The following is a 25,278-nucleotide window of genomic DNA, read 5'->3' as shown; positions in this document are numbered from 1 at the left end:
TGAATCTGTAAATTGCTTTGGGTAGTATGGACTATATTCCATATTTAAAAATAGAAGGAATTTATTATTTTTAAAAAAATTGTTTTGAAAAATGCTAAAATGTTAAAATCACCAATTTTTTTAAAATATAATTTTTATTTAATTCTTGTTCAAGTACAGGTTTCTGTCTTATATTCCCAACCCTGCCCACCCCCTACCCCATGCTCCCCGCCTCCCTCCCCTTTCCACCCCCCACGCTTAGTTATTGTCCATGTGTCTTTTATACTTGTTCATGTGAGTCCATTTCCTTTTCCCCTACGATTCTCTCCACTCTCCCGTCTGGGTCCTGACAGCCTGTTCCATATTTGAGTGTCATTGGTTGTATTTTGCTTGCTTGTTTAGTTTGTTTAGATTCCTGTTAACGGTGAGATCATATGATATTTGTCTTTCACCGTCTGGCTTATTTCGCTCAGCATAATGCTTTCCAGTTCCCTCCATGATGTTGCAAAGGGTAGTAGTTCCTTCTTCCTTTCTGCAGCATAGAATTCCATTGTGTAAATGTACCATAGTTTTTTGATCCAGTCATTGACCCATGGGCATCTAGGTTGCTTCCAACCCTTGGCTATAGTAAATTGTGCTGCTACGAACATCGGGGTGCATAGGTTCTTTTGGATTGGTGTTTCAGGATTCTTAGGATATACTCCTAACAATGGAATTGTTGGGTCAAAAGGCACATTCATTTTTAGTTTTCTTAGAAAATTCCATACTGTTTTCCATAGTGGTTGTACCAGTCTACAATCCCACCAACAGTGAACTAGAGTCCCCTTTTCCCCACAACCTCTCCAGCACTTGCTGTTTGTTTCTTTGTTTATGATAGCCAATCTGACTGGTGTTAAGTGGTATCTCATTGTGGTTTTAATTTGCATCTCTCTGATAGCTAGTGATATCCAGCATCTTTTCATGTGTCTCTGGATCCTCTGTATGTCCTCCTTGGAGAAATGTCTGTTCAAGTCCTCTGCCCATTTTATGGTTGGGTTGCTTGTCTTCTTTGAGTGGAGCAGAGTGAGTTCTTTGTATATTTTGGAGATTAAACCCTTATCTGAGGTATCATTGGCAAATATGTTTTCCCAAACAGTTGTTTCTCTTTTTATCTTGATACTGTTTTCCTTAGCCATGCAGAAGCTTTTAGTTTTGATGAGATCCCATTTGTTTATTCTTTCCTTTATATTTCTTGCTCTAGGGGACGTATCAGTAAAAATATTGCTGCGTGGAATATCTGAGATTTTCCTGCCAATGCTCTCCTCTAGGGCTTTAATGGTTTCACGGCTTATATTTAAGTCTTTTATCCACCTTGAATTTATTTTGGTGCATGGTGTAAGTTGGTGCTCAAGTTTCATTTTTTTGCATGTAGCTGTCCAGTTCTCCCAACACCATTTGTTGAAAAGGCTGTCTTTACTCCATTTTATGTTATTGCCCCCTTTGTCGAATATTAATTGACTGTAGAGAGTTGGGTTTATTTCTGGGCTCTCTGTTCTATTCCATTGGTCTATGTGCCTGTTTTTGTGCCAGTACCAGGCTGTTTTGATTACAGTGGCCTTGTAATACAGTTTGATATCAGGTATTGTGATCCCTCCTACTTTGTTCTTCTTTCTCAAAATTGCAGCTGCTATTCGGGGTCTTTTATGGTTCCATATAAATTTTTGAAGTGTTTGTTCTATGTCTGTGAAATATGCCATTGGTACTTTAATAGGTATTGCATTGAATCTGTAAATTGCTTTGGGTAGTATGGACATTTTGATGATGTTAATTCTTCCAATCCATGAACACGGTATATGTTTCCATTTCTTTGTGTCTTCCTTGATTTCTTTCTTCAGTGTTATGTAGTTTTCTGCATACAGGTCTTTTACCTCCTTGGTTAGGTTTATTTCCAGATATTTTATTTTTCTTTTTGCTGTATCGAATGGTATTTTTTTCCTGATTTCTGCTTCTGCTGCTTCATTGTTGGTATACAAAAATGCCTTTGATTTCTGGATATTGACTTTGTATCCCGCTGTTATGCCAAATTCATTTATTAGTTCCAGCAGTTTTTTGGTAGAGGCTATATGGTTTTCCATGTACACTATCATGTCATCTGCAAACAGTGCCAGTTTTGTTTCCTCCTTTCCGATTTGGATGCCTTTTATTTCCTTTTCTTGTCTGATAGGTGTGGCTAGAACTTCTAATACTATATTGAATAGAAGTGGTGAAAGTGGGCAACCTTCTCTTGTACCTGATCTTAGTGGAAAAGCTTTTAATTTTTGCCCATTGAGTATGATGTTGGCTGTAGGTCTTTCATATATGGCCTTTATTATGTTGAGGAATGCTCCCTCTATTCCCATTTTTCTGAGTACCTTTATCATAAATGGGTGTTGTACCTTATCAAAAGCTTTTTCCTCATCTATTGATATGACCATGTGATTTTTGTCTTTGCTTTTATTTATTTGGTGTATTCCATTTATTGATTTGCGTATATTGAACCATTCTTGCATCCCCGGAATGAATCCCACTTGGTAGTGGTGTTTGATCTTTTTGATGTATTGTTGGATGTGATTTGCCAATATTTTATTGAGGTATTTAGCCTCTATGTTCATCAGTGATATTGGCCTGTAATTTTCTTTCTTTGTTTTGTCTCTATCGGGCTTTGGAATTAGGGTGATGCCTTCTTCATAAAAAGAGTTGGGGAGTTTTCCCTCCTTTTGGATTTTTTGGAATAGTCTGTGAAGAATAGGGTTAGCTCTTCCTTAAAAGCTTTGTAGAATTCTCCTGTGAAACCATCTGGTCCAGGGCTTTTGTGTGATGGGAGTTTTTTGATTACTTCTTCAATTTCATTTGCTGTTGTTGGCCTGTTCAGGTTTTCTGCTTCTTTTTCATTGAGTTCTTGAAGATTATATTTTTCTAGAAATTTGTCCATTTCACCCAGGTTTTCAAATTTCTTGGCATACAGTTCCACATAGTAATTTCTTACAATCTCTTCTATTTCTGTGGTATCAGTTGTAATCTCTACTCTTTCATTTCTGATTGTGTTTATTTGGGTCCTCTCTCTTCTTTTCTTGAGGAGCCTACTTAAAGGTTTGTCTATTTTGTTTATCTTTTGTCTATTTTTTTTTTATCTTAAAAAACCAACTCCTGGATTCATTGGTTTTTAGAATTGTGCTTTAGTGTCTATGTCATTTAATTCTGCTCTAATCTTGGTTATTTCCTTCCTTCTACTTGGTCTGGGCTTTCTTTGTTGTTGTTCCTCGAGTTCTTGCAGGCGTCAGATTAGGTTGTTTGTTTGGAATGTTTCTATCCTCTTTAGGTGAGCCTGTATCGCTACGAACTTCCCTCTCAGGACCGCCTTCACTGTGTCCCATAAGTTTTGGGTTGTGGTGAGTTCATTTTCATTAGTTTCAAGGAGGTTTTTGATTTCCTCCCTAATTTCAATCTTGACCCATTCATTGTTTAATAGCCTACTATTCAGTCTCCATGATTTTGGGTGTTTTGGGTTTTTTTCTGTGGGGTTGGTTTCCAATTTCAATCCCTTGTGATCAGAGAAGATGCTTGGTATGATTTCTATTTTCCTGAAGTTGTTGAGACTGCTTTTGTGTCCTATCATGTGATCTATCTTTGAAAATGTTCCATGTGCGTTTGAAAAGAAAGTGTATTTAGCTTCTTTGGGATGGATGGCTCTATATATATCAATTAGGTCCATTTCTTCTAGAGTGTCATTTAATGCTGCTATATCTTTGTTGATATTTTGTTTGGAAGATCTGTCCATTTTTGACAGTGGGGTGTTAAAATCCCCTACTGTAATTGTGTTGCTGTCAATATCTTTCTTGAGGTCCTCTAGGATTTTCTTTATATATTTGGGTGCTCCTGTGCTGGGTGCATATATATTTAATGTTAATGTCTTCTTGGTGGATTCTTCCCTTGAGTATTATGAAGTGACCTTCTGGGTCTTTCTTCATAGCCCTTTTTTTGAAGTCCGTTTTGTCTGATATGAGGATTGCTTCCCCGGCTTTTTTTTCTTTTCCATTTGCTTGGAAAATTTGTTTCCATCCTTTCACTTTCAGTCTGTGGTGGTCTTTTGTCCTGAGGTGGGTCTCTTGTAGGCAGCATATGTGTGGGTCATGCTTTCTTATCCATTCAGCTATTCTCTTTCTCTTAATTGGTGCATTTAATCCATTTACGTTTAAAGTTATTATCGAAAGGTACTTATTCATTGCCATTTGTGTACCTGTGTTCCTCTCCCTCTCACTCTTTTCCTTCCTTTCCTTAAAGCAGCCCTTTAGTAGTTCTTGTAGAGCCAGTTTTGTGGAGGCGTATTCTTTTCGACTTCTTTTGTCTTGGAAGCTCTTTATTTGGCCTTCTATCTTGATTGAGAGCCTTGCTGGATAAAGCAGTGTTGGTTGTAGGCCTCTGTTTCTCATTACTTGGAATATTTCCTGCCATTGTTTTCTAGCTTGGAATGTTTCCATTGAGAAGTCATTAGTCAACCTTATTGGGACCCCCTTGTATGTTACTTCCTTTTTCTCCCTTGCTGAATTTAGGATTTTCTCTTTGTCCTGGAGTTTTGCCGTTTTAATGATGATGTGTCTTGCAGTAGGCCTCTTTGGGTTCCACCTGCCTGGGACTCTCTGCGATTCCTGGATTTGTGTGACTTTCTCTCCCCTCATCTTAGGAAAATTTTCTCTTATTACTCTTTCAAGTAGGTTTTCTATCCCTTATTCTTCTTCTTCCCCTTCTGGTATTCCTATTATTCGGATATTATTACGTTTCATATTGTCTTGCATTTCTCTTAGACTCTCCTCATTTTTTCTGATTCTCTTTTCCATTACCTCGTCCGTCTGGGAGATTCTTTCCACTCTGTCTTCGAGCTCGCTTATGCGGTCCTCCGCCTCATCAATCTACTCTTCCTACCTTCTACTGTGTTCTTCAATTCAGAAATTGTATTTTTCATTTCCTCTTGGCCTTTGCTGATGGTTTTTATTTCCTTTTTCATGGTGGTATAGTTTGCGGAGAGTTCATTGTAGCTCCCCTGTAGTTTCTGGTAGCTCGTTGTAAGCTCTTTGAATTTCCTGATAACCAGTGCTTTGAATTCCACATCTGATAGTTGGCTTGCCTCTATTTCATCTAACATTCTTTCTGAGACTTCCTCCTTTTCTTTAATTTGGGGATGGTTTCTTTGTCTCCCCAATTTTTGTGCTGCTCTTCTCATTGGCCTCAGCTTCTTAGATTGATCTGTTCTGGTTCCCTGAGTTTATGGCGTGAACTTCTGTGGAGGATACCTGTGGAATTCAGTGGTGCAGTCTCCTGTAGGTATCTTGGTCTTCTCTGCTCCCACTACTCCTCTGGTTGGTGTCCAGCGAGTCAAACTGTCTGATCTCACTAACTGCAGCCGCCTGCTGGGCTGTTATTGTGGCTCTTCTCGGGCCTTGGTACACTCAACTGGTCTTGCCAGTACCCCCCAAGATCCAGACTGGCGCGTCTTACCCGCGCCCTACTGAGAGCGGATTTTCTCCCAGGCTTCCCAGCCCTGGTCTGACATGAGGGTGCGCGCTCCCAGCCAGGCTTTCTTGTTCTCATAAGCTTGGGTGTGGACCTTTCCCTGTGTTGTGGCTGAATACACACGGCAACTCACAATTCTCCCAAACCAACAGCAACAGCCTGACTCCCTGTTTCCCTGTGTGCGCCGTCTGAGTATGGGTGAAGCTGGCGACTGGCTCTCTTCCAGGGGCCCAGCCAGCAGCCAGAGACTCTCCGAATTTATTCGCCAGCCGGTACAGGTCCTGTGCCACAGGGATCACCTGGGCGACTCTAAATTCCCCAAGCTGAGGGTCAGCGCAGACCCTGCCCCACGGGAAAGCACGGGCGACTGGCAGTTCCCGGAGTAGACGGCCTGCTCGGGGCCCCTTGGGGACCGGGAAGGCGCGTGAGACCGGAGGCTGATGAAGCCGGGGGGCGGGAAGGTGGGCGCGGCTGAAGGAGCAGGCGCTGGCGATGGCACAGGCCACTTGGGTACCTGGGTGGCGCGCGCGTGCTCGAGCGCGCACGACTTGCAGCCGGTTAAGCCGAAGGTCAATGCTTGACTCACAGTGTCTCCTAGTCTGCGCCAGCTGAGCAGGGATGGAGCCGGTTTGTGCCACCTTGCCCCTGGGCGAGCAGGGATGGGGCTGGCCTGCGCCGTCTTATTAGGGATGGAGCTCGCAACTGACCCACTTCTGGAGGCCCTGACAGCAGCCCAAGATTCCCCAGGATTGCTCGCAGGCAGGCATGGGCCCCTTGAAGCATGGAGTGCTCTGGCAGCTCTCAGTTCTCCCAAGCCAGCAACCTGACTCCATGGGTTATCAGAGCTTACGGGTTTGCTTCCGAATGCTCACTCCTCTCTCTGCCACTACTGGCAGACTGATCTCTTATGGTGTTTTCCAATCTGCGCCCTGCCAGACAGGGGTGATGCCGGTGACCAGTTCTCTCCCAGAGATGGTGTTGCCCACCCTCGGCTCTCAGAGACCAGGGCGGCAGGCCTGGGCCCTGGCTTGGCCTGGCAGGGGGCCCGCCACCGTCTCTGTGCTGCTCCCTCATACCTTGTTGATCTGCGGTTGTCTCCTCTCCTCAACCTCTGGTCATTCAGTGTCCGCTACAGTCTCTGGAGTCCTGCCTTCTTATATGCTGGGTCCCAGTTTGGCTTCTGCTGTGCTCTTCCGCAGATCAGCCAGGTCCTTCTCCGGTGTGTGGAGAGAAGCGAAATCCTTTGTCCTACTCCGCCACCATCTTCCCTCCTCTCAAAATCAACAATTTTTACACTTTTTGTCAAAATATTATGCACAAGCAAGCAAAATATAACCAGAGACATTGGAATTAACAACCTGACAATAACCAGGTGGGGGGTGGAAGGGGATGATGGGGGAAAAGGGAGGAAGGGATTTCAGAAACAACTATAAAGTGCACATGGACAAAATCAATGTGGGATGGAATCAGGGGAGGGAGGTGAGAATGGCTGGGGTTGGGGGAGGAGTGGTGGAGGGTAAATGCAGACAACTGTAATTGAACCATAATAAAGCAAAAAAAAAATTTAAAATAACTAGAAAAAAAACCTATGTTTTTAGACCCTAATGTGAAAGCCTCCGATTAGGATTTTTAAAAATCTAGTTATTGTAAGCCATTTTTTAAAAGATTTTATTTATTTATCTTTAGAGGAGAAGGGAAGGAGAGAAGGAGAGAAATATCAATGTATGGTTGCCTCTCGTGAGTCCCCTGCTGGGAACTGGCCTGCAACTCAGGCATGTGCCCTGACTGGTAATCAAACCATGATCATGTGGTTCATAGGCTCGCGCTCAATCCACTGAGCTACACCAGCCAGGGCCTGTAACCCATTTTGACTAACGCCTAAACATACTTAAATATCTTCCTACCTTGTATACTTACTGCTTTTACTATGTATGTGTTATTTTGAAATGTTCAAAAACACTTTAAATTGAACATTTAAAATTAAAAAAATATTATGCACAAAATTTAAGATAGGTATATCTTAATTATAAGGTTATCAATAGATATACTGAAGTGTAATTTTGTATAAACATCATATAGAGTTATTGAACTAATTTACATGTAAATAATCAATGTTCTGAAGTCATGTAATACATTCTACACAGTTTATCTGCACTAGCCCAGATTACATTAAAATATGCCACGTGGAATATCTCTTGAATCAAAATTATTATTCCATTAATGAAGAAAACCATTATTGCAATTAATGAATGAATTTAATTATTATGTATACTAAGTACAAATGATAAATGCATCGTATTATCTGTGTACTTTCTTGGGCCAGTTCATTTAGTAAGCAATTATTCACCTCTGAAAAATAATGTTGCTTAAGTAATTGAACTAAAATTAATCCAGTTGGTTAGGTAAGGCCAGAATAAATGAACAAATCAGTGATAACTGTTAAACGAACAATACCATGCTTAGTTAGAATTCATTATTAAAATATAAGATTGTCAGGTGAAAACTTAGAACTTTTCTTTTTCTACACAAAGATAAAAATAATTTTCTTCTATTAACTTAGTGCTATTTATAAAGAACAGTCTCTTGCAGATTAGCTTAGATGATCACTTTGGTCTTCAAAGAACCCTGTTAGTAATGTTCACTTTGCCAATTTAAATGAAAACAGAATTATGATTCCACATGTCAGACTAAACAAATATACTTACCTTTCCTAGTATACAACATCTCACTGAAATGAAATATACACAATTACTTATCTACTTAATTCACTATTCTTCTATATATGTATATATCAAGATTTATCACAGTGCTAGGAAAAAAGGTGTTATCAGTAAATCAGAAATATTTTTGGAAGTCAGTAATCATATAATTCCTATTATTTGATATCTAATTAATTACTGGTATTGTCAACTAAATTGTTTGGTGACCAACCACTCCTTCCCAGAAGGAAGTTCTCTGTGGATTTTTCACCCAAACTTAATTTGTTCAACTATATTTTCCCCATAGAATAAAAATCTTGACTACCCCACTTAAAACATATATTAAGGGGGAGGGATTTGTATATATTCTATTGAGAGCTTTTAGTATCCTCATTAGTGAGTGAAATCTTCAAAGCCTGGGATGAATATTAATTAATTTAGAAATAATTTATTTCCATCTACTTAAAACAATTTATAGATTCAACATAATCCCTACTAAAATAACAATGACATATTTCACAGATATAAAAGAAACATTTCAAAAATTTATATGGGTCATTAATGACTCCAAATAGCCTCAGCAATTTTGAGAAAGAAGAACAAAGTAACAATACCTGATATCAAACTATGTTACAAGTCCAAAATATAATAAAGATAGACTGGTACTGGTATAAGAACAGACACATAGATCAGTAGAACAAAATAGAGAGCACAGAAATAAAGCCAAGCCTCTATGATCAATTAATATCTGACAAAGGAGCCAGGATCATAAAATGGAGTAAAAATAGCCTCTTCAACAAATGGCGTTGGGAGACCTGCACAGCTACATGCAAAAAATGAAACTCAATCACCAATGTATGCCATACTCCAAAATAATCACAAGGTGGATAAAAGACTTAAATATAAGTCATGAAGCTATAAATGTTCTGGAGAAGAACATAGGCATGAAAATCTCAGATATTCCATGCAGCAATATTTTCACCAATATTTTCCCTAGAGCAAGGGACATAAATGAAATAATAAAAAATGGATTTCATCAAAATAAAAAACATCTGCATGGCTAAAGAAAACATCAGCAAAATGGAAAAGGAAGGAAACATATGGGAACACATATTTGCCAATAATACATCGAACAAAGGTCTGATCTTCAAGTATATATAAAGAGTCCACACTACTCTACATCTGGAAGACAGGCAATCCAAATAAAAAAATGGGCAAAAGGCGCAAACAGATATTATTCTAAGTGGACAAACAGAAGGCTCATAGACATGAAAAAATGCTCAGCACCACAAGCCTTCAGAGAGATGCAAATTAAAACCACAGTGGAATACCAATGCACACCAGTCAGAATGGACATTATAACCAAACCAACAAACAAGTGCTGGTGAGGTTGTGGAGAAAATAGAATACTGATACTCTAGACTGCTGCAACCACTGTGGCAATCAGTATGAAATTTTCTCAAAAAACTAAAAATAGAAGTGCCTTTTGACCTAGGGTGGGAATTCCACTGCTGTGATTATATCCTAAGAATCCCAAAACACCAAGTGAAAAGAACCTATGTACTCTGATGTTCAGAGCAGCACAATTTACAATAGCAAAGTGCTGGATGCAACCTAAGTGACCATTAGAATATGAGTGGATTAAAAAACGTGTTGTATATAGAAAATCCTATAGACTACACCAAAAAACCTGTTTGACCTAATAAATGGATTTGGCAGAACAGCAGAATACAAAGTCAATATTCAGAAATCAAAGGAATTTTTGTATACCAATAATAAAACATCAAAAACAAAAATCAAGAAAAAATCTAATTTGCTATAGCAACAAGAAAAATAAAACACCTAAGAATATCCCTAACAAAGGATGTAAAGATCTGTACTCAGAAAATTACACAATAGTGAAGGAATAAATCAAGGAAGACACAAACAAATGGAAATACATACCATGATGATGGATTGGAAGAATAAATATCATGAAAATGTCCATACTACTCAGAGCAATTTACAAATTCAATGAAATACCTATTAAAGTACCAATGGCATATTTCACACACATAGAAAAAACACTTCAAAAATTTATATGGAACCATAAAAGACCCTGAATAGCAGCTGCAATTTTGAGAAAGAACAAAGTAGGAGGGATCACAATACCTGATACCAAACTGTATTACAAGGCCACTATAATCAAAACAGCCTGGTACTGGCATAAGGACATGCACATAGACCAATGGAACAGAACAGAGAACCCAGAAATAAACCCAGCTCTCTATAGTCAATTAATATTCAACAAAGGTGACAGTAACATAAAATGGGGTAAAGATAGCCTCTTCAACAAATGGTGTTGGGAGAACTGGACAGCCACATGCAAAAAAATGAAACTCGAGCACCAACTTACATCATACACAAAAGTAAATTCAAGGTGTGTAAAAGACTTAAATATAAGCCGTGACACCATTAAATTCCTAGAGGAGAACATTGGCAGGAAAATCTCAGATATTTCAGGCAGCAACATTTTTACTGATATGTCCCCTAGAGCAAGAAATATAAAGGAAAGAAGAAACAAATGGGATCTCATCAAAATAAAAGGCTTCTGCGCAGTTAAAGAAAACAGCATTAAAATAAAAAGACAACCAACTGTATGGGAAAACATATTTGCCAATGATACCTCAGACAAAGGTTTAATCTCCAAAATATACAAAGAACTCACATGACTGCACTCTAAGAAGACAACTAACCCAATTAAAAAACGGGGAAAGGACTTGGACAGTTCTCCAAGGAGGACATACAGAGGATCCAGAGACACATGAAGAGATGCTGAATATCGCTATCTATCAGAGAGATGCAAATTAAAACCACAATGAGATACCACTTTACACTAGTCAGATTGGCCATCATAAACAAAGCAATAAACAAGTGTTGGAGAGGTTGTAGAGAAAAAGGAACCCTAACCCATTGTTGGTGGGATTGCAGTCTGGTACAAGCACTGTGGAAAACAGTATGGAACTTCCTCCAAAAACTAAAAATGGACCTACCTTTTGACCCAGCAATTTCACTGCTAGGATTATATCCTAGGAACCCTGAAACACCAATCCAAAAGAAGCTATGCACCCCAATGTTCACAGCAGCACAATTCGCAATAGTCAAGAGTTGGAAGCCGCGTAGGTGTACATCAGTAAATGAATGGATCAAAAAATTATGGTGCATGTACACAATGGAATTCTATGCAACAGAAAGAAAGAAGGAGTTCCTACCCTTTGCAACAGCATGGATGGAACTGGAAAACATTATTCTGAGTTAAATAAGCCAGTGGGTGAAAGACAAATACCATATGATCTCACCTTTAACAGAAAGCTAAACAACAAAACAAACAAGCAAGCAAAATATAACCAAAGACACTGAAATAGCCCTGCCTGGTGTAGCTCAGTGGATTAAGCGCAGGCCTGCAAAGCAAGGGGTCGCTGGTTTGATTCCCAGTCTGGGCACATGCCTGGGTTGTGGGCCAGATCCCCAGTGGGGAACACATGCAAGGCAACCACACATTGATGTTTCTGTACCACTGTTTCTCCTTCCCATCCCCTCTCTCTAAAAATAAATAAATAAAATAAAAAAGATACAGAAATAGCAAGCAGGGGTACAGTTACCAGAGGGGAGAGGGAAGGGAATTTCAGGGGTAAAAGGGGAAGGATTTACAGGAACAAGTATAAAGGACACATGGACAAGAACTAAGGGGTGGGGTGGAAATGTGAGGGAGGTGGGGAGCACCTGGGGGGTGGGCTGGGATGGGAGTAAAAGACAGAAAACTGTACTTGAGCAACAATTAAATAAAAAATATATTAATAATTCCATGTATATAAATGTCTAGAAACTTTGTTTTTTTTTCTAAAAATAAAAATAAGTAGAATAAAATCTCTAATTAAGTGTGGCAAAATACATTTTTGTCATTAAATTTGACTGATTAGATGTAAAGAGTTCTAGTTCATTGTCTTCATTAAGATTGTTAGAATCAATCACTCTTAGAATGACATGGTTTTATTAAATTCCTGTTATAGCTGAGTTCATATGGTTTTTGTCCTTTACCGCCTACCCTATTTCACTTATCATAATGCTTTCCAGTTCCTTCCATGATGTCACAATAGATAGGAGTTCTTTCTTTCTGCTGTGTCCATTGTATAAATGTACTCCAGTTTTTTGATCAAGTAGACTCCTGATTGAAATTTAGGCTGTTTACATTAGCCAGCCTACTTGACTATTGTAAATAGTGCTGCTATGAACATAGGGGTGCATATATGCTTTTTAATTAGTGTTTTGAGATCCTTAGGGCATATTTACAGTAATGGAATTACTGGGTCAAAAGGCAGACCTATTATTATTTTTTTAGGAAATTCCATACTGTTTTCCACAGTGGCTGCACCAGTCTTCATTCACACCAACAGTGCACTAGGATTCCCTTTTTTTTTCTGCATCCTCACCAGCATTTGTTGTTTGTTGATTTATTAATAATGGCCATTCTGGTAGGTACAAGGTGGTATCTCATTGTGGCTTTAATCTGTATCTCTCTGATGGCTAGTGATACTGAACATCTTTTCATATGTCTATGGGGTCACCTATAACAGTAATGTAATGCACAAATAAACTAATGAATAAAATAGAACCACAGGCATCAAAACATGGAACAGACTGAAAGTGCCCAGAGAGGACGGGCAGGATAATAATGGTGTAAAGAAGGGAAAGGGACTAGACAAAGAACATGTATAAATGACCTACAGAAATGGACAACACTGTGGGAATTGACTGTGGGTGCAAGATTGGGATGGGCAGATGAGGGAAAACGGGGAGAAATTGGACAAGTAGAATAGTAATAAAATGATTTAATAAAAAAATAGAAAAAATGAATGCCATTGCCTCATCATAGGGTCAGCTTTGTTGTAACCTGTCCTTCAACACAGGGTCCCTTCCCTAATTGACATTATGGGTGCTTCCCTGTGGTCCATAGAGGGCTTGGCTTTCAGGAAAAGACTTAGAACAGTGCAGCCCTGCAGACGTTGAGAAGAAAGGTTTCATTGGTGTCTAAGTGCACCCCTTCTTACCTGTGACATTGCCGGTATGCTCCATGCCTTGTTATTTCCAATTGATTTCTTGACTGACTAAAAGAAGAAAAGCAGTCTCTACCATCATACCACCTTTTGGAAGAAGATCACTCTACTTTTATGAGTCAACCTGTGAGAAAATTTCCCTTCTCTGTACGATTTACACAACATTCTGCAGATAGTGTACTTTGATATCTTAAGATAACTTTGTAATATCATTGTTTGGCTGTAAGAAACATAGTATAAGACATTATACATATTACCACAATAATTTATTTAAGCAAAATAAATAATTACCTATAGTAGCATAACCTTTTAGTTTTTGTATTATAAACTTGGAGTTCTGAATATTATATGAGGAAAGGTAGATTACATATTTTCATATACATGTCAACAAAAGTATTGAAACGCCACTTGATTTATCATAAAGTATTTTTCCAGTGCATGTTGGTGGTTATTTTATTTTATTTTTTGGCTTATGCTTGCCTTGTTCTTTAGTCACCTCACTCTTTAACTATAATTTTAAAAGAGCTATGCTATTCTCCAGCTTATTATTTTAATAACATGAATAATTTTTGTATTATACATAACTCATTTTTAGTTCCTAAAATGAATTTTTAAATTTTGTTTATTAAATTTATTGGGGTATCATTGATTCCTAAGATCATATAGGTTTCAAGTGTACATTTCTATGACACTTGATCTGTGTAATGCATTGTATGCCCACCACCTAAAGTCACAATCTTCTGTCACCATATATTAGACCCTCTGCCACTCCTAAACTCCCCTCACTCCCTTCCCTCTGGCTACCACCATACTGTTTGTATCCAAAAGTTTCAGTTATATATCACACATATGATTGAAATCACATAGCATCCTTAGCTTAATTCTGACTTATTTCATGTAGCATAATATACCCAAGGTCCATTCATGTAATGACATGGTAGTATTTTGTATTTTCTTATGCCTGAGTAGGTATGTACTCTTATATAATATGAAATGAATACTTTGAATTATCAAAAAATTTTTTGTGCCCTGGCTGGTGTAGTTCAGTGGGTTGAGCATAGGCCTGTGAAACAAAGGCTTGCCAGTTCAATTCCCAGTAAGGGCACATGCCTGGGTTGCAGGTCAGGTCCCCAGTAGGGGACACATGAGAGGCAACCACACATTGATGTTTCTCTCCCACTCTTTCTCCTTCCCATCTCCTCTAAAAATAAATAAATTAAATATTTTAAAAAATTGTTTTGTCTACTTTAAAAACCATGGAAAGATACATATGTGTCTTTATATTTAGATTACCTCTGTTATGTTTAGCATTTTCAGAAAAATGAACAAAATAAAAATTTAGTTGGAAATAACAAATGTAATCAATATAAGTCTAATTCATTTTATTTTAATTTAATTTAAATTTAATTCAATTTCAATTTTGTTAATAATTAAAATGTGATGTTTTATTCCAATAGCTTTTTTGTATTTATATTTTTTTATATTTTTATTGATTATACTATGACAGTTGCCCCATTTTTCTCTCCCCATTATTCCCCTCTGCCCTGTACCCTCCACCCATCATCAATCCCCTAACTTAGTTTATGTTTATGGGTCATACATATAGGTTCCTTGGTTACTCCATTTCTCATACTATTCTTAACCTGCCCCTGTCTATTTTGTATCTACAGTTTATGCTTCTTATGCCCTGGGAGTTTTCTCCCATTTCCCCCCTCCACCTCTCTCCTGATAGCCCTACATGTGATCACTATTTATGTGAATCTTTTCTTGTTATAGTTGTTCGCTTAGTTCACTTTTGTTTCTGTTTATTAGATTTGATTGTTGACCAAAATAAATTCAAGGTGGATAAAAGACTTAAATATAAGGCTTAAATATAAAAGACTTAAATATTAAAAAAAACCATGATACCATTAAAGTCCTAGAGGAGAACATTGGCAGGAAAATACCAGATATTTCATGCAGCAACATTTTTACTGATATGTCCCCTACAGCAAGGAATATAAAGGAAAGAATAAACAAATGGGATCTCATCAAAATAAAAAGCAACTGCACAGCTGAAGAAAACAGCATTAAAATAAAAAGACAATGAACTGTATGGGAAAACATAGTTGCCAATGATACCTCAGACAAAGGTTTAATCTCCAAAATATACAAAGAACTCACACGACTTCACTCTAAGAGGACAACTAACCCAATTAAAAAATGGGGAAAGGACTTGAACAGACACTTCTCCAAGGAGGACATACAGAGGATCCAGAGAGACATGAAGAGATGCTCAATATCACTTGTTATCAGAGAGATGAAAATTAAAACCACAATGAGATACCACTTTACACTGGTCAGAATGGCCATCATAAACAAAGCAATAAACAAGAAATGTTGGAGAGGGTGTGGGGAAAGGGGGACTCTGGTCCACTGTTGGTGGGATTGCAGACTGGTACAACCATTATGGAAAACAGTATGGAATTTTCTCAGGAAGCTAAAATTGGACTTGCCTTTTGACCCAGCAGTTCCACTACTAGGATTATATCCTAAGAACCCCAAAATACCAATCCCAAAGAACCTATGTACTCCGATGTTCATAGCAGCAAAATTTACAATAGCCAAGAGTTGGAAGCAATCTAGGTGCCTGTCAGTCAATGACTGGATCAAAAAACTATGGTACATATACCATAGTACATATACCAATGGAATTCTATGCTGCATAAAGAAAGAAGGAGCTCCTACCTTTTGCAACAGCATGGATGGAACTGGAAAGCATTATGCTGAGTGAAATAAGCCAGGTGTTGAAGGACAAATACTATATGATATCACCTTTAGCAGGAAGCTAAACAACAAAACAAACAATCAAGCAAAATATAACCAAAGACACTGAAATAGAGAACAGGCTGACAGTGACCAGAGGGGAGAGGAGAGGGAATTTCAGGGGAAATAGGGGAGGGATTTAGAGGAACATATACAAAGGATACATGGACAACAACTGAGAAGGGTGGAAATGGGAGGGAGGGGGTGAGCACGGGGAGTGGGATGGGATGGGAGTAATAGATAGAAAACTGTACTTGAAAAATAATTAAATAAAAAAAATTGTAAAAAAAAGATTTGGTTGTTGATAGGAGTTTGTTCTCATTTTACTGTTCACATTTTTATAAGCTTCTTTTTATTAGGTAAGTTCCTTTAATATTTCATATAATAAGGGCTCGGTGATGATGAACTCCTTTAAGTTGACCTTTTCTGGGAAGCACTTTATCTGCCCTCCCATTCTAAATGATAGCTTTGCTGGATAGAGTGGTGTTGGGTGTAGGTTCTTGCCTTTCATGGGCTCAAACACTTTTGTTTTTCAGCCCCTTCTTGCCTGTAAGGTTTCTTTTGAGAAATCAGCTGATATTCTTATGGGAACACCTTTGTAGGTAACTGTCTCCTTTTTCCCTGCTGCTTTTAAGTTTTCTGCATATCTTTAATCTTGGATAACTTAATCATGATGTGTCCTGGTGTGTGCTTCCTTGGGTCCAAATTCTTTAGGACTCTCTGAACTTCCTGGACTTCCTGGAAGTCTATTTCCCTTTTCAGATTTGAGACATTCTCCTACATTAGATTTTCAAATACATTTTCAGCTCTTCCTCATCTCCTCCTGGCACATCTATGTTTTGGATGTTGGAACATTTAAAGTTGTCTCCAATGTTGCTATGCCTCTCCGTACTTTTTGAATTCTTGTTTCTTCATTCTGTTCTGTTTGAACATATATTTCTTCCTTCTGATCCAAACCAATTTGAGTCCCAGTTTCCTTCCCATCGTTGTTGGTTCCCTGTACACTTTCTTTTATTTTCCTTTGCATAGCCTTCACTTTTTCCTCTATGTTGTGACCATACTCAGCCATTTATGTGAGGATTCTGATTACCAGTGTTTTGAACTCTGCATCTGGTAGGTTGGCTATCTCTTCATTGCTTAGTTCAATTTTTGGAGCTTTGATCTGTTCTTTCATTTGGGCAATATTTTTTTCTCACCATGCTGGTTACGTAGTAAGGTGTGAAACCTTAGTTATTCACCAGGCCAGGGCAACCCACTTTACTGGGTTATGGTGTTGTGTGGCGGGGAGAGGTCTGAGATAGAACAGTGCCTCTTGATCATCTCTTGTCTGGCTGTCAGTCACTTCCTTTTCTACCCACAAGCAAATTGGGCCCTTCTGCTGCTGATTCCTAGGTGGGTGTTTAGGTTCTAGGATCCTGTATGTCTCTCCAGTGAATTCTCCTGCAAGGCTGGGAGTTTCTCCTGCTGCCAAAATCCCCACAGATTTTTTTCAGTCAGGTTTTGAGTCTTTATTTCTCTTCACTAGAATCCTGGGTTGAGCAGTCTGTCTCACTCCTCAGTTGTTCCTCCAAGTTTATATGCATGGGAATGTGGGGCTGCCCTTTCTGCCAACTGCTGTCTCACCTGCCCTGGACCTCCAGCTGCCGCTTTGCCAGTAGTCCTCTCCACCCATGTCCACCCCTCCTACTAGTCTGGATGAATGTTTCTTCTTTAACTCCTTGGTTGTCAGACTTCCACACAGTCTGATTTCCTGGCAGTTCTGGTTACTTTCTGTTTTTAAATTTGTTGTTGTCCTTCTTTTGGTTGTGGGAGGAGGCAAAGTGTATCTACACTATGCCTCCATCTTGGCCAGAAATCTCTATTTATAATTTTAACAAGTTAATTACCAAGGATTTAGAATCTTTTCTTCTTTTTGGTTGTTGTTCCAGTACAGTTGTCTCTATTTTCACCCCATTACACCCCTCTACCCAAGTCATCTCCACCTCCCACCCTCTAAAGTACCCACTTGGTTTTCTCCATATGTCCTTTATATGTGTTCCTTGATGGCCCATCCCCTATGATCCCTCTCTCCTCCCTGATTACCTTCAGTTTGTTTATATTTACAACCACATGTCTGGTTGTATCTTGCTTGCTTTTTTTTTGTTTTGTTTATTAGGTTCTAATTGCTTTTTAATATGTATATTGGTAGGTATAAAGGTGTTATCCAGTTCATCTTCAAGTACTTCTTGGTCTTAAGGTTCCTTCACAACTTTGATCAAAAACTAATTATATTAACAAAATAGTGTATTATGTAATAGTAGGTGCCAGGCATCATGTTAAGTACTTTAGTGCACTTAATTACCTCATGTTGAGTATAAAACAGTACTACTAGTTTTTGCCATTTTCAAGGTGAAAAACCTAAAGCTAAGAGAATTAATATAATTTCTATACGTTCACATTGGAAGTTGTAGAGTAGAATTTTAAACCAGTCTGATGTGGCTTCAAAGACTTTGCTGTAAAACCCGGTGTGATTAGTAGAGTGCTAGGGTGGGTTTGTTGTCAGGTTGCAGGTACTGTCAAATATTCAGGGATTTTGTGAGACAGTTGTTAAACCACTGGAAGTTTGAAATTAGTTATGGTAGGAATATTTACACTATGAAGGTCAGCAAATAATACAAATTAGAGCTTGCCCTACACACCTCTTCATCTCCTCCATCAGTTTACTGCCCATCACTGCTTCTACCAAGAAAGTTTCATTGTGTTTATTTCTATAAAGATATTAGATGTAGACTTCTATCATTAGCCAAGGACTGCCTATAAACTGAAATCCATTCAGAAATTTACCATTTATAACTAATGAATAAATGTTATTTTCTTGTCATAATATCTAAAATAATTTCCTGTAGAGAAGAATGTGTAAATTAACAAATTATCGCTCTTTTTTTCAGTGATAGTGGAAAGTGGAAATATAATTTCTTTCGTGGCTTATATTAATTCTGGACATTGTAACATTTATAGAAATATTGTAGGACTTCTGAAACTACAGTCAAAAAAAGTGGTAAGTTGTAAACTTATGTATTCTCTTTAATCTATTAATCTTATCTAATGAATAAAGGATGTTGAACATATTTTTGTGTGCTTTTTGGACATTTATAATTTGTTTTTCTTATTACATGAAACTTACAATTATTTTTGACATTTTCTGATGGGTCCTTTTGTCCTTATTGCTCAGTTGTAAGGTACCAGAATGTAAGGTATGTTGTAAGATATATTGAGTTACGATCAATATACCAATGACCAAAGTGCCTAATGTTCCAATCAGCACATTAAAAAATGCTTAACATCCATATTCATCAGACAAATGCTAATTAAATCCAAAACAAGATATCACTATAAGCATATCAGATTGGCTACAATACACTTAACATATGACTCAGGAATTTCACCCTAGATGTTTACTCAAAAAAGGGAAATTATATGCCTACAAAAAAAAACCCTACATGAATCTCCATAAACCAAAAATTGTAAGTAATCCAAATGTTCATCAACAGTTGAATAGAGAGTAATATTGTAGTGTGTTCTGACAAACTAGCATAGTGTGACAATGGAATGCCATATCTCAACAAGAAGAAATAATGATGCATGTGAGAATGTGGATGTCTCAACTCATTAGATTGTACAAAAACATCAAAACTGATAAGCCCTGGCTGGCATAGCTCAATGGATTGAGCGTGGGCCTGCAAACCACACAATCGCGGTTTGATTACCACTGGGCACATGCCTGGGTTGCAGGCCAGTTCCCAGCAGGGGACTCATGAGAGGCAACCACACATTGATACTTCTCTCCTTCTCTCTTTCCCTTCTCCTCTAAAGATAAATGAATAAAATCTTTTAAAAAACTGATAGAGTATATGCTATGTGATTCCCATTTTCTGAAGTTCTAGAACAGGCAAAACACTAATTAATGCATAATGATATAACAGTTAGAACTAAGCCTACTTAGTTGGTCAGGCAGTCTTCAATGAATTTGATTTATTAAGTAAACTTAACTGAATTCTGCTGTACTAATGATAGTCAGTGTAAAGATTTGCTGTTTATAAAAAATGACAAATCTTTAAGTTAGATACTAGCTTTTGACCCCTTTTTAGAGTTCCTATCATGGCCCTATTCTGAGGGTTATACTCTTTTGTTCTTGTTTCTCTCATTATTTTTTAAATCTTATTGCTCACTAATTCATTCCTCTGTCAATGAAAACACACTGAACTAAGCTCACAGAAATGGCATCCCAGAGCTTTAAAAAATAGAATAAGTTAAATATTTTCTTAGCAGATTAAAAAACTTTATTTGCACAGAACTAAATGACAGTGTTTTCAATTATGTTAGGCATGCAGAAGTTGTCTTTCAAGTTGCTACTGTACTAGTATAATTTAAATATATGTGTAAGTAAATGTTTTCTCTGGTTTCCATGAAATTGCAATTTGTTTTAAATACCACATGCCAAAATGATTTATGAACAGAATTTCTGATAGAAATAATATTTATTCATGGCATAAAAGTAGTTTAATTAAACACCAATCATTTATGTCTGTTACAGAAAAAAATTAAAAAACTTGTTTATATGGGTCAGCTCAAGAAGCAGGAGTCCTTTGGTGAGATCAGTGTTCTTCTTCAGGAACCTTTCCCATGCACAGTAATCACTGGAGACGAGGTTGAAATGGCAGTCATCGAAGATAAGGATTTATTGGGTAGATATAGAAATGTCTTTTTTATTCTAACTGTTATACCATTTTATTTGTTGAGTTTTTGACAAGAGTGAACATATTTCACAGACATTGGGACACTCAGATAAATATAGGTGAAGGTATGTATGTTATTTACAGAGACAACATATGCTACTTTAGGATATATTAGAAATATTTCAACAGACTGATTTGAAATTACTAAAACATCTCTAATTTACAAGTTACCACTTCTATGTCTCTGGTTCAAATCAAGTGTGTACTAACTGCCAATGTACAGTCTGGATCAAGTGTATGTGAAGATCTAGACAGTAAATAGACTGTATCTAGCTTGTTTTCAAGCCTTTATCTGAAATTTTAGAACTCTAGTAATATTAAAAGACAATCATGCAATTACCTGTTTTTGGCTATCCAACACTATAAATATGCAGGTGGAATATGCAATTTAGTATAAAGGATGAATGAACAGGGGTTAGTAAAACAAAACATAATTGGTTAATAGAGGAAAGTTTAATTTTATATCTAATGAAACTAAAAATGCTAAACATTGATTAAGGGGATAAATAAAAGAGGAAAAACAAATAGAAATTAAAATGGGATATTCGCTTTAAATAAACTCAATTAAAAATTTCTGTGATTGTCCATAGATGACATGACTGACTTCCCTTATCTTAAATTTCAAGTACTTTTAAAATTTTTTAAAAATTTATTTAATTATTTCTCAAATACAGTTTTCTGTCTATAACTCCCATCCCATCCCACTCCCCGTTCTCACCCCCTCCCTCCCATTTCACCTTTCTCAGTTGTTGTCCATGTATCCTTTATATTTGTCCTTCTAAATCCCTCCCCTATTTCCCCTGAAATTCCCTCCCCTCTCCCCTCTGGTCGCTGTCAGCCTGTTCTCTATTTCAGTGTCTTTGGTTATATTTTGCTTGTTGTTTGTTTTGTTGTTTAGCTTCCTGCTAAAGGTGAGATCATATGGTATTTCTCCATCAACACTTGGCTTATTTCACTAAGCATAATGCTTTTCAGTTCCATCCATGCTGTTGCAAGAGGTAGGAGCTCCTTCTTTCTTTCTGTTGCATAGAATTCCATTGTGTATAGGTACCATAGTTTTTTGATCCATTCATTTACTGATGGGCACCTAGGTTGCTTCCAACTCTTGGCTATTGTAAATTTTGCTGATATGAACATTGGGGTGCATAGGTTTTTGGGATTGGTGTTTTGGGGTTCTTAGGATACAGTCCCAGCAGTGGAAATGCTACGTCAAAAGGCAGGTTCAATTTTAGTTTTCTGAGAAAATTCCATACTGTTTTCCATAATGGTTGTACCATCCTGCAATCCCAACAACAGTGGACTAGAGTCCCCTTTTCCCCACACCCTCTTCAATATTTGTTGTTTATTGCTTTGTTTATAATAGCCATTCTGACCGGTGTAAAGTGATACCTCATTGTGGTTTTAATTTGCATCTCCCTGATAGCAAGCGGTATTGAACATTTTTTCATGTGTCTGTGGATCCTCTGTATGTCCTCCTTGCAGAAGTGTCTGTTCAAGTTCTTTCCCCATTTTTTAATTGGGTTAGTTGTCCTCTTAGAGTGAAGTCGTGTGAGTTCTTTGTATATTTTGGAGATTAAACCTTTGTTTGAGGTATATCATTGGCAAATATGTTCTTCTTTACAATAGGTTCTCTTTGTATTCTAAGATTGTTTTCTTCAGCTGTGCAGTTGCTTTTTATTTTGATGAGATCCCATTTCTTTATTCTTTCCTCTATATTCCTTGCTCTAGGGTACATATCAGTAAAAATGTTGCTGCAAGAAGTATCTGAGATTTTCCTGCCAATGTTCTCCTCTTGGACTTTAATGATACCATGGCTTATATTTAAGTCTTTTACCCACCTTGAATTTATTTTTCTGTATGGTATAAGTTGGTGCTCAAGTTTCATTTTTTTTGCATGTAGCTGTCCAGTTCTCCCAACACCATTTGTTGAAGAGGCTATCTTTGCCCCATTTTATGATACTGCCCCCTTTGTTGAATATTAATTGACTATAGAGAGCTGGGTTTATTTCTGGGCTCTCTGTTCAGTTCCATTGCTCTCTGTGCCTGTTTTTATGCCAGTACCAGGCTGTTTTGATTATAGTGGCCTTGTAATAACAGTTTGGTATCAGATATTGTGATCCCTCCTACTTTGTTCTTTCTCAACATTGCAGCTGCTATTCAGGATCATTTATGGTTCCATATAAATTTTTGAAGTGTTTTTTCTATGTGTGTGAAATATGCCATTGGTACTTTAATAGGTATTGCATTGAATCTGCAAACTGCTTTGGGTAGTATGGCCATTTTGATGATGTAAATCCTTCCAATCCATGAACATGGTATATGTTTGGATTTGTTTGTGTCTTCCTTGATTTCCTCCTTCAGTGTTGTGTAGTTTTCTGCATACAGGTATTTTACCTCCTTTGTTAGATTTATTACCGGATATTTTATTTTTCTTTTTGCTGTATCTAATGGGATTTGTTTCTTGATTTCTGCTTCTGCTGATTCATGGTCAGTATATAAAAATGCCTTTGATTCCTGGATATTGACTTAGTAACCTACTGTTTTGTCAAATTCATTTATTAGTTCCAGCAGGTTTTTGGTGGAGTCTATAGGAGTTTTCATGTACACTATCATGTCATCTACAAACAATGACAGTTTTGTTTCCTCCTTTCTGCTTTGAATGCTCTTTATTTTCTTTTCTTGTTTGATCACTGAGGCTAAAACTTCCAATACTATATTAAATAGAAGTGGTGAAACTGGGCAACCTTGTCTTTTTCCTCATCTTAGTGGAAAAGATTTTAGGTTTTGCCCATTGAGTATGATGTTGGCTGTAGGTCTCTCATATATGGCCTTCATTATATTGAGGAATGCTTCCTCTATTCCCACTTTGCTCAGTGCGTTTATCATAAATGAGTGTTGTACCTTATCAAAAGCTTTTTCCCCATCTATTGATATGACCATGTGGTTTTTGTCTTTGCTTTTGTTTATGTGATGTATTACATTTACCGATTTGTGGATATTGAACCATCTTTGCATCCCTGGAATGAATCCCACTTGGTCTTGCTTGGTGTATCATATTTTTGATGTACTGTTGGATGTGATTTGCCAATATTTTGTTCAGGATTTTAATGTCTATGTTCATCAGCGATATTGGCCTGAAGTTTTCTTTCTTTGTTGTGTCTTTATCTGGTTTTGGAATTAGGATGATGCTGGCTTCATAAAAATAGTTTGGGTGTTTCCATCATTTTGAATTTTTTGAAATAGTCTGTGAAAAATAGGGGTTATCTCTTCCTTAAATGCTTTGTAAAATTCTCCTGTGAAATCATTCGGTCTAGGGCTTTTGTGTGACAGGAGTTTTTTGAATGCTCCTTCAATTTCACTGGCTATTATTGGTCTATTCAGGCTTTCTCCTTCTTCTTCATTGAGTTTTGAAAGCTTATATTTTTCTAGAAATTTGTCCCTTTCACCTAGGTTTACAAATTTCTTGGAATACCGTTCTTCATAATAATTTCTTACAATCCCTTCTATTTCTCTGGTATCAGTTGGAATTTCTCCTCTTTCATTTCTTACTGTGTTTATTTGTGTCCTCTCTCTTCTTTTCTTAATGAGCCTACTTAAAGGCTTGTGTATTTTGTTCATCCTTACAAAAAGCCAGCTCCTAGATTCATTGATCCTTGCAATTGTTCTTTTAGTCTCTATGTCATTTAAATCTGCTCTGATCTTGTTTGATTTATTTCCTTCTAGTTCCTCTGGGCTGTCTTTGTTGTTGTTCCTCGGGTTCTTGCAGGCATAGGGTTAGGTTGTTTGTTTGAAATATTTCTATCTTCTTTAGGTAAGCCTGTATTGCTATGCACTTCCCTCTCAGGACTGCCTTCACAGTGTCCCATAAGTTTTGGGTTGTTGTGAGTTCATTTTCATTTGTTTTCAGAAACTTTTTGATTTATTCCCTAATTTCATTCTTGACCCATTTATTGTTTAATAGCATACAATTCAGTCTCCATGATTTTGGGTGTTTTGGGTTTTTTGGTTTGGGGTTGGTTTCTAATTTCAGTCCTCTGTGGTCAGAGAAAATGCTTAATATGATTTCAATTTTCTTGAATTTGTTGAGGCTCATTTTGTGTCCTATTCTGTGGTCTGTCTTTGAAAATGTTCCATGTGCATTTGAAAATAATGTGTATTTAGCTTCTTTGGGATGAAGGGCTCTCTCTCTCTATATATATATCAGTCAAGTGCATTTCATCTAGGTTGTTATTTAATGCTGCTATATCTTTTTTGATATTTTGTTTGGAAGATCCATCCATTTTTGGCAGTGGAGTATTAAAATCCCCTACTATAATTGTGTTGCTGTCAATATCTTTCTTGAAGTCCTCTAAGATTTTCCTTATATATTTGAGTTCTCCTATGTTGGGTGTATATATATTT

The 25,278-nt window shown here is 37.4% G+C and overlaps 1 protein-coding gene across 1 annotated transcript in view; it reads left to right on the top strand.

Annotated features, from left to right (window-relative positions):
- The window catches only part of CNBD1 (cyclic nucleotide binding domain containing 1), a 327,528-nt gene that overhangs the window by 258,563 nt on the left and 43,687 nt on the right, over positions 1 to 25,278 (top strand). The window contains exons 9-10 of the mRNA XM_037050237.1: positions 19,030 to 19,139; positions 20,676 to 20,826. Of these exons, the coding sequence (XP_036906132.1) occupies positions 19,030 to 19,139; positions 20,676 to 20,826 (261 nt within the window). The remainder of the gene's footprint in view (positions 1 to 19,029; positions 19,140 to 20,675; positions 20,827 to 25,278) is intronic.

The sequence above is a fragment of the Sturnira hondurensis genome, unplaced genomic scaffold, assembly GCF_014824575.4.
Source record: "Sturnira hondurensis isolate 20B ecotype Veracruz unplaced genomic scaffold, ASM1482457v3 Scaffold0006571, whole genome shotgun sequence".
In the NCBI taxonomy this organism is placed as follows: domain Eukaryota; kingdom Metazoa; phylum Chordata; class Mammalia; order Chiroptera; family Phyllostomidae; genus Sturnira; species Sturnira hondurensis.
Note: the sequence above shows the minus strand (reverse complement) of the source record. Positions and strands in the feature narration are given on the sequence as shown.